The sequence below is a fragment of the Ipomoea triloba genome, chromosome 1 (genome assembly GCF_003576645.1).
Source record: "Ipomoea triloba cultivar NCNSP0323 chromosome 1, ASM357664v1".
NCBI classification, from domain to species: Eukaryota; Viridiplantae; Streptophyta; class Magnoliopsida; order Solanales; family Convolvulaceae; genus Ipomoea; species Ipomoea triloba.
The window spans coordinates 26,136,296-26,147,224 of NC_044916.1; the positions used below are offsets into that span (position 1 = coordinate 26,136,296).

Consider the following 10,929-nt stretch of genomic DNA (forward strand, 5'->3'; position numbering starts at 1 on the left):
CATTTTTAGCCTATTTCTAACAAGTAACCCATCTAATTTGATGACATGGAAAAATAAAATTAGAAAAAATGATGACATGTTATTTATATGGATGTTTTGAATGATTTCTACCATATTTCATTAATGAAAAAAAAATTAACTTCTTGCAATGAAATAGGGTAGAAATCAAATTTGTTATATAAAGTTTTAACTACATGCGTGTATGTATAGTGGGGTATTCACTATCGTTCGGCAATGAGATTTCATGAAAATCGATATACGAAAATTAAATTATTTTTATAATAACTTAAGATATATTGTATTGGGTAAATTTTATTTTATTTTAAAAATAAATTAATGTTTTTGGATTTTTGGATAATTGAATAACTTAAGATATTGTATTTTTGGATGATTTCTTGGAAAGAAATAGGGCAGAAATCAAAGTTGTTATATAAAGTTTCAACTACAGTGTACTGTATATGTATAGCGGGGTATTCAGTGTCGTTCGACAATGAGATTCCATGAAAATTGTTATATAAAAATTAAATTATTTTTTAAAAAATAATAAAATTTACCCAATATAATATCTTAAGTTATTATATTTAATTTTAATATATCGATTTTCATGGAATTTCATTGCCAAACAATTTTGAATATCCCACTATACATACACAGTCACTGTAATTAAAACATTATATAACAACTTTGATTTCTACCCTATTTCATTGCAAGAAATCATTTTCTTCATTAATGAAATAGGGTAAAATCATCCAAAACATTCATATAAATAACATGTCATCATTTTTTATTATTTTATTTTTCCATGTCAACAAATTAGATGTGTTACTTGTTAGAAATGGGCTAAAAATGCTAGATGAAAAATAATTAGGAGTATAATGACTTAGATGGACCATATTTTAGTTCATGGTGCTGGATGAACAATCAGTGTTAGTACATGGGTCTATTTGACCCTTTTGCCCACTATAAAATATTGAAAGAGTTTGGTAAACATCTTATTAGTCAAAAAAAAAAAGTAGTTTATAGTGTTTGATCGATAGGCTGAATATATTGCGTGACTCACGATTTATCTTTGCAGTGACTCTAGGGGTGGGGTCCTATGGGTTTAGGATTAATTAGTTCGGCGAAACTAAAATCATCTAAGTATATATAATTATATATAGAAAAAAAAAGCTTATTTGGCTAACTTTAACTATTTAACTGGTTTCAAAAAAAATACTATTTAACTTGGTCATACACATAACATGATCGTTTGGTAAACATTTTTGTTTTGTTTGGGTGACGAGGGAAACTCACAACCGCTACTTGAGAGTGTGCACTAGATAAACTTGACTCCTAAAGCAGTAGCACACAAGCCACACATGAGAGGTAAACTGCACTAACAATACCCTCTGCAATGGGCTTGACAGATAAGGTATGGCAAGAATAGTAAAATGTTTTTTTTAGTTGATTGGGCCCACAAATTAAAGTTAAAAAATGCAAAAAGTTACTTGAAATGTTATTCCATAAGGAATGGAATAATAAGCAAAAATAAAATAAGAATTGAATTCTATTGTTTAATTGGTTCGTTGAAGGAATAGACTTTATGAATGGTATTCTAGTGTTTGGATGATCTAAGAAATAGAAATGAAATATATTTTAAAAAGATATAAATACCCTTATACAAAATATATTATAATAATAATAATATATTATTGTTGTTGTTATTGTTATAAGATTTTTAAATAATATTATTCTATAGAAACTTAGAAAGCTAGCAACTATAATATTGTAAAAATAAAAAATAAAAAATTCAAAGTGTGTAAGTTGTTATCAAACAAAGCATTCTTGTAAATAACAAAGAAAAATTTGAAAAAAATTTAATAATATTCAAAAGAAGAATAACATAACCTTTTTTTTTAACAAAATACGCAAAAATAATACAAATGTTCTTGATAATGTACAATAAATTCCTAAACAAATAAATAATTGTAGTAATGCTCATCAAATGTAAATCTAAATAATGATTAATTGCTAGAAAGGAATCTTCTTATCCACTATAGTCTTTGATCAAAATTAAGGCTAAGAAATTAACCAATTGATCGAAACTAAAGTGTTTGGTAAAATTAATTATTAAATTAGCTGATTTTTTTTTAAAGACATAAGTTTAGCTGATAAGTGTAAAAAGACATAATATGCAGTAATTTATTTATGATTTATAAAAATATATGTTTGTAAAAAAATTATAAATAATATATTAATAGAAGTTATAGAATGTTTGTAAGAGTGTATTTAATTTAAAGTTTTAATGAATTTTGTAGACTTTTTAATATGAAAATTTTGTTAAAAGTCTATAAATGTTTGTCCTACGAATATTTATAGACACTTACAAAGTTGATGAAAATTTAAAAGATTCTTGAAAAGTTTACAAAAGTCAATTCTAAAAAAGTCTATAAAGTCAATTAAAATCCATCACTTTAAAGTCTTTAAAATTTAAAAGTCTTGATTGAACACTCCACTCTTTGGAACACTCAAACTCATTTTTAAGGTCGTTCACACAAATGTTTACGAAGAAAGTATTGAAACGTAAAATTTCAATTTTAATGAAAACCTAGCTAGCTATCACTCTATTGGTAGATTAATATTTTAATCAAAGTGAAAATTGGGGTCATCGAGTAAAATTAAATCATAGGAATATACAGGTAATTTATCTTTGTCTAACATTTCATATCATGATTGTCACACGTTTACAACGCACTTAGTTGCTAATGATGGCTAGAAAGAATATAACTTTGTTACTGCACAGTTAACCTTAAAATGTCAAAAAATGTAAAAATTAATGAAGAAACTCATGTAAATTAGCATCAAATAATAAACATTGCAAAAAAGATTAAATAACAAATCAAGAATGTGAAATATGAAACAAAAAGAAAAGTCTACTAATAAAAACAAAAACATCACTGACAAGAATCAAGGCAGTTGGATTATATTATCATTAAGCATCATTAGCAGTGCCGGCGATGCTAGTGATACTGTCTACACAATTATGTGTGTCTAGAGGAAATTCTATTTTTATTGTCACAAAAGATAATATTATATTGACTTTTGAACTGTTTGAGGTGATTTAATTTTATTGTTGAAAAAATTAGTTAAATTAATTTTTTTTTTAAATCAACAAGGAAGAAAATATATTAATGAATGAGATGCAAAATGTACTCGATAGAGAGAAAACTCTAAAATCATAGGACCAGATTAAGTGTCAACTACTCTAACCAAAGTATGAGCAAACTGGTTCGCTGATATGTTAATGAAGCTAAGCGAGGACAAACTAATAGAGCTAATGAATTTAGTACAATCATTAATTGGCATTTAAAATTTGTGAAACTTTTAGCTTACCTTATAATATGGATATGCATAATACTTCTTCTTTTTTTTTTTGGTTTTTTTTTTCTGAAATTAGCATAAGTCCAAGACATTTTAATTGGAAGCAAATTATCACAATGGGAATTGCATTTCTCTTCTTGTCGAGTAGAAAAAGCTCCCTAGCTAATCAACATTGAAATAACTCTAAATTATCCTTAAAGATTGTGATTTGATGCCTTTGAGATAAATGAATTTTGAATTTAGGCATTAGCTAGAGTAAACCGATTTCATGAAGGTCAGGTGAAAACGCCATCAAGCACACAATTGAAGGGTGGATTTTATTAGTTATGTGAATAATTAAACTATTGAATTCACATCATGGTTTGATGACATTATTATTACTTTTCATAAGAAAGGCCGTAGATTTGAATCTCATCTCAGTTCAGGCTTACTTTGAACAAGTCAACTTTTAACCTTATAATTGTATGTGATTGAAAAATATTGTAAATATTACAATATTATCATTAGTAACAATTAATTATACCCTAAATAGTATATATCTATTATAAGTAACAATTTAATTATTTTCAATTGGTGTTAAATTTTCTGTAATAAATATTATAATTTCTTCTCCCAACGAATTATGATTTCTATTAAGTAACGAACAACTATTATAGATTCGACCCGTCTCACGGATTAAGATTTGTGAGGTTGTGTCACACAAGTGTGACTACTCATCAAAATCTTTTGGATTCAGTACTAGTCAGCATGATAATATAATATGATAGCATGCAGGAGATGAAATCTAATATGATAGCATGCAGGAGATGATTGGAGGAGTCAATTTAAAAAATAAAAAATAATAATAAAAAAGGAAATGGGACTAAGATTCTACTATTTTTTTATTCATTACGAGGTCTATCTTTGTCCGTTTAACGGTCCAGGTCCACCCACGTTCGCTCCGAGAGGCACAGGAGCTGGCCCAGGGGGAATCGTCACTTGTGCGAATCGAACTCGCAGGGTTCTCCCGAAATTCTTCCCCACAAAGAGAGTTCACTTGCCACTTGAGCTACCCCATTGGGTTCAGACTAAGATTTTACTATTGTTAGTCTCTTCTTTATACCCATTAAGAGGGAAATATATCCATAGAATTAAAATATACCTAAGAATTAAAGATAATATACTATTTTTTTTTTGTATAAAAATCTTTGACATTCATTCTTGACATGGTTTTATTAATACAATTTTTGAAAACCTTATATATTTTTATTGACTACTTATTAATTTGATTGACATGTACATCATCAAGAGTTGATAAAGATTAAGTTCACATAACACAATAAAATACGATGCGTTAGTGGTGAATATTAGAAAGTAATTTTAGTGAGAAAATATAGTATGACTCTTTATATATATATATATATATATATATATATTGAATACTATCAACCCACCACCTCCCGTATAAAATGAAGAGTTTGATGCCACTGGACCACAAGGTCCTTGGCTATGACTCTTTATATTTAATTACTGCATAAATCATTTTAATGATGTATTTAAGATTGACTCATAGGTGTGACCTGGTGGGTTCAACCAGAGTTACTGCTTGCGATCGAGTGTAACGGTGTAACAAATTTCCATTTTTCCAAATGGGAAAATTGACCCCTCAATATATAACAGCTTCCATTTTTACCCAAGACAGGTGTTTTTTTTTACTTTATTTTATTTTTTAAAATTAAGTGATCACAACTTCACCGGACTAATAATCTTAAATTTACAGGACCCTGTCTTAAAGTTACTATAGAAATAAATCACGAGTCGTGTAACTAATTAGTCCACGGTCATATTCTAGTCTTCATGTGCATGCAAGGAGGAGGGTTACTGCCGCAAAAAAAAAAAAAATGCCCATGCGATGACGATTTGTCAATTAATGGAAAAGCCTAAGACACATAATGGTAAGAAAGAGTTTTGTATATTATTGCATCTTTAATTCTTAACGTGTTTAGTCCATCATCATTTGTTGAGAGTATTATATATATTGAATTATTGTAAATTATATTGCAATCAAATGTCAACTACTAGTGATTGATGTTTAGTTTTAAGATAATAGTATAAAACTATAAATCATATTAGTGACATTTGTAGATTTTTTTAATATATATATATATATATATATATATAATTCTATTTCACATATTTGTGATATAAGACTTTTATAAACTCTTATAAAATATACAAAAATCAACAAAAGTAAAGTAATTAAAATTTTATAAAATAATTATCATTTAAAAAATCAACAAAAGTAAAGTAAAATAAAAATCCTAGCTAGCAGATGGATCAAATATAAACTATCAATATTTGGTCATTAACTTATAAAGTGGGATTTAGATATAAATTAAATATACAGATAAATTTGTCTGAATATCATCATCTCAATAGTTAATATGAATATAATAATGTGTGTGTTAAGATTTTAACTGCGTACCCATTACAAGGAAATGGTAAATAAGTAAAATATTTATCTTTGTGGGAAAGTAAAATGTTCATTTGATAATTAACTTTGCTTTTAACCTTGTCTTAAACGATGCAAGTCATGTACTTATTACACTAGTCATTAAGGAGACAAATTTCTCCATTACTAAACAAGTCATACGTTCTTTTTTTGTGTCCAACTTTAATAAATCCACCTTTAATTATGTCTTAAATACATGTTACTTACATCAAACGACAAAATTCCATCACTTTATAAAGAATAGCATATGAATACTATGTTTTGCTGTCGGGTTTATTTTGTTTTACTTTTGTACTGTGTTTTAACTTTTTGAGACGTGTATGTTACTTACTTACCTACATCCAGCCAATTCAACCAACTAGCTAATTAACTAAGGGAATTAAGGATGGTGGATTCAACCAGAGTTACTGTTTTTGCTAATACTCTTGGATAATGATTGATGATATATGTGGGATGATATGATGCTAGCTATGCTAGCATAATTAAATGATGAGTTACATTAATTCTAATTTTTTTCCTAGATTTATAGGTGACAATTCACTTTTAGTCATTCTTTTTTTATAACATCAATTTTTTGTCCTAGTATTATTGTGGTATTATCATTTTTAGTCATCCGATCCGTCAACAAAATCATTGAAATATTGTTAAATACAAGACCATTTTGATCATTTTTATATAAAATGGGTTAACCCCGCTATTTTTTATTTTTATTTTTTGAAAAAAAAATCATAATTGAAAACCTAAATGTCCTTGTATTTTACGAAATTTATTTGTTGATGGAGGACAAAACATGGTCATTCCGCAATAATACTAGGACCAAAGAAGGATAATTTGAAAAAAAAAAACAAAAAAAGGACTAAAAGTGGAATGTCAACAATAAATCTAGAACTAAAAATAGAATTAACTCATAATTAAATTAAGAAAATTGTTAATTTTTTAATTATATTCTAAAAAGCCATACTTAATGCTAATAGTACAATTAAAGGTGGAAAATAATGTGGTGTAGGAAGAAAAAGAGGGCACCTAAAGCACTTTCTTTAATTTGGCCCCATTCATATATCTCTAATCTCTGATCTTCTCTCCCCCATGATTTCATTAATATCTCATCATCCATTCCCATTCAAATCCAATATAATTCCCACTTCGCCATTGACAAAACTTCGATCTCAAACCTTAAAGATCAGACAACGAACGTTAACTACGTAGCATACGATGATGTCGTCAGGGGAAGGATCATCATCATCATCCCGACAAGCTCCCCAGCAGCAGCCGGTTCAGCTGAGCCGGTACGAGTCGCAGAAGCGGCGGGATTGGAACACGTTCGGGCAGTATCTGAGGAACCAACGGCCGCCGGTGCCGTTATCCCACTGCGACTACACCCACGTCCTAGATTTCCTGGCCTACCTCGACCAGTTCGGAAAGACTAAGGTGCATTTGCAAGGGTGCTTGTTTTTCGGGCAGCCCGAACCGGCCGGCCCATGCACGTGTCCGCTCAGGCAAGCTTGGGGGAGCCTCGACGCGCTCATTGGCCGCCTCAGAGCCGCCTTCGAGGAGAACGGCGGCTCCCCAGAGACCAACCCCTTCGCCAGCGGCGCTATCCGAGTCTATCTCCGGGAAGTCAGAGATGCCCAGGCTAAAGCAAGAGGGATCCCATACAAGAAGAAGAAGAAAAAGAAGACTACTATTACTACTACTGCTACTACTACTAATGAAGAACAGACAATGCTGCCAACCAGATTTGAGATGTAATCTTCTTGAATAGGGTTTCTGGGGACAAAATGGTAAAATCACCATCAAATATGCTTGCTTTTTTTTTTTATATAATAAATTTGCAATAATTTAAGAGGGCATTTTAATAAATTATAATTAATTTTGATTAATGTATGTCATCAAGACATCAACCCTAAACTAGAGTTTTAAAAACCCTAGTACGTACTTATGTTGTTGCATGTCAATATGTCTTGTCCCTTTTATCATTCTTGTGAGTAAACTGTAAAAGATCTAAAAATATAAAAATAAAAAAATGCAAGGTCTTTTTTTAGGGACATTAAAGATATATATAATATAATTTTTGGTTTTGGTTTTGGTTTGGGGTTTTATTTTATTTTTCTTTTTTATTTATTTATTTTGGTGTATGACCCATATAAATTTGTTTTGGATATATTTATGAATGTAATGTTCACTTTTGTCTAATCTTTGTCTCTTTTAGGATTCTGCTCAATCTATTGCTTGCCATTATGTCTCCTGAAAAATATTATTTATGGGCTTATAATTAATTAATGTATCTAAAATTATTTAAATTCAGTTTTCAAGTAATGTAATTATTGCTTCTTGAAATTATTAATAAATCCAATCCTATGAGCTGACAAGAGTGTTATCTATAATTCTTCTCATCTAAAGGTATGGGATGTCCTTTTCTTCATATATTATATTGTGTCCATCAATAATTATATATGCATCTACAATCTTGGACTGTAGTAATTTTTTATTTATTTTTTATTCTTAACGTTTTTCTTTTACCAATTTTCAGTTACAGTACAAAACTAATAACACCATAATAATTGGTAACATTTGTCTTGATTATCCTTTGATTCAAATGAACCAATCATATCCTTATATATATATTTTTAAAGAGATATGCCTATATTATTAATACACGGTATATATTCGGAGTGAGGGATGACAGTTAGCCAAGTTGGTTAGACAGTTAGTTTGGTAACCACAATGTTTCAAGTTTGACTTCCGGTTGATTTACCTTCTTGTAATCTGCAAGTTAAAGTCACAAGGCAAACAGATCAATAAGTATTATATATCTTTGATAAAAAAAAAGTATTTATATATCTATTTTATTTTTTTTAAAATATATATACTTTTGATCTCATCATAATTATTCTCGAATTGCAAATGCAGCCCGGCTTCCTAATCTTTCAATGGTTAAAAATGTAATCTTTCAATTATTGATCTAATATTACAAATATAATCCCTATCTTTTAATTATTGCAAATTTACCCCTTTAATTTTGAATCTAGTCGACAAATATAGTCCTTAATCGAAAGTAGTAGATTTGCAACTTGACCAATAATTGAAAGACAATTTGCAATTTGGTCAACAACATAATTGAAGGATTAGATTAACACCAATTAAAAGATAAGTATTAGATTTGCAATTAGGTCAACAATTGAAGGACTAAATTTATAATAATTAGAAGATAGGGACTACATTTATAATTTGGAACTAATTAAGGAATCAAAAGTTTGATTTCGATCTCATTATTTTATTTACTTAATGATGATATATATATACACTTTAATAATAGATATATGATAACAATAACTAATTCATAGGGTAACTAGAACATATTATTAAAAATAACTTACTTTTTTTTTTCTAAAAAAATATTTACTCTTGTACTTACCATGGGATATAACGAACAATATATATAAAATTCTAACCATTTTGATTAGATTGTTGGCTTGATAATTATAAGGTTCCAAGTTTGACTCAACGGGAAAGCAACCTATTAACTTTCTTGGTTTGAGCCAGTCAGTTATGAACAACGGGACCGATTTACTTCCTTGTGACTACAAGGCGGAATTTATATTGTGCATATATACCCACGAAAAGTATTTGCAGATTTCTCTTATCACAATAAAGAAACAAAACAAAACAAAATATATAAAACCCTAATACATATATCACCCTAATACATATATCTTTGTCCATAAATACACGTCATCTGGATGGGCAAACATAGATATTTAATGTGTAGTTTTATCAAACTTTACTATTGAATAAATTCCTCATACATTAGTTGTTGGAGTTTTTGAAACCTTATTAATATTTTATTGGATTCTGTGGATGCAAACATTTGAAGTGGGACCTTATTACCCATTTCTTCTACTACAAAATCAAAGAGGAATCGAGGCATTATTGACAGTTTTTCATTTTTTTAACGTTATTCAGTGAATGCCTATGACTCTACGAGGAAAATATTGGCCATTTTTGGACCTATGTGGATTTTGCTCATGATAAATATAAAATAATAAATTATAATATTATTAATAATTTAATTAAAAAAAAAAAAAAACTAAACCAAGTATACATTTTAATATCATGGATCTTCTCTCACTTGACCGGCCGGCTATACTAGATGTTTATGGTGCTAAGATGTTGAGGGTGAGGCTATAGGCGTCTTCTGCCCTTTGGGGTGTCTTGGATCGATGCATGTACCAAAAGTATACATTTTAATATATTATCGGAGCTGGTAGTCACATGTCTTAAGTTCGAAGGGATTATAACTGAAAATACTAACAAAATAAGTGCATGTATTATGTTTTCCTAGCCTTAAACAATGAGTACGATATAATTGATATATAAATCATTGCATGTATGTTATTCTCTCAATACGTAACATGAATGATACTTATGAGTAATCTCAATTACAATAATAAAGATTATTATTAGACCTATAATATTTCTTAAATAGTTTAATTTCACCTATAAATTATAGGGACAAAATCAATTCAAATTAAACAATCGAATATATTATTAAACATTTTAGAGATGCCTAATAACCTTGTAAATTGCAGTTGGTTTTTTTTTTTTTTTTTTTTTCTTATGAAGTACATATATGATATATTGCAGAAAAGAAGTTGACTATTTCCTCTTTGTTTACTTGTGGATTCAAAATGATGTGATTTTCATTGAATAATTACAATATATCATTATCTCTTCAACTTTTTGGTTGATATGAAACCTTGTCACCAATTTTGTCTTATTCTTTAATTGGCATAGTACATACAATGATTTTTTTGCCACCAATCCACACTGTTGACTTTTTCAAAAAGCATTATATTGAGAGGACAAATAAGTTGACGACTGAAAACAATAGTTATATTTATGATGATGGAATTTTGATATCATATATATATCCCTATTTTTTCTAAAACTGAGAAAAGGTAGAGGGTTTTAGTTATATTTAGGGATTTTTTTTTTTTTAAAAAAAGGGGGAAAAAATAGTATGTGATGATGATTTCAACTGTAGCCTTTTCTTGATAGTGATATTAATTAGAATGAAA

General features: G+C 28.7%; 1 protein-coding gene across 1 annotated transcript; it reads left to right on the top strand.

Annotated features, from left to right (window-relative positions):
* The first annotated feature begins 6,904 nt into the window (after nt 1-6,904).
* Nucleotides 6,905-8,044, top strand: LOC115998132 (protein LIGHT-DEPENDENT SHORT HYPOCOTYLS 10-like). The gene has a single exon (XM_031237619.1). It carries the CDS (start codon nt 7,064-7,066, stop codon nt 7,598-7,600), a length of 537 nt encoding a protein of 178 aa, XP_031093479.1. The 5' UTR covers nt 6,905-7,063; the 3' UTR covers nt 7,601-8,044.
* The last annotated feature ends 2,885 nt before the right edge of the window (nt 8,045-10,929 follow it).

What these genes read in the sequence shown, in the direction of transcription:
- LOC115998132 (XM_031237619.1), top strand. Translation starts at nt 7,064, where the DNA reads ATGATGTCGTCAGGGGAAGGATCATCATCATCATCCCGACAAGCTCCC.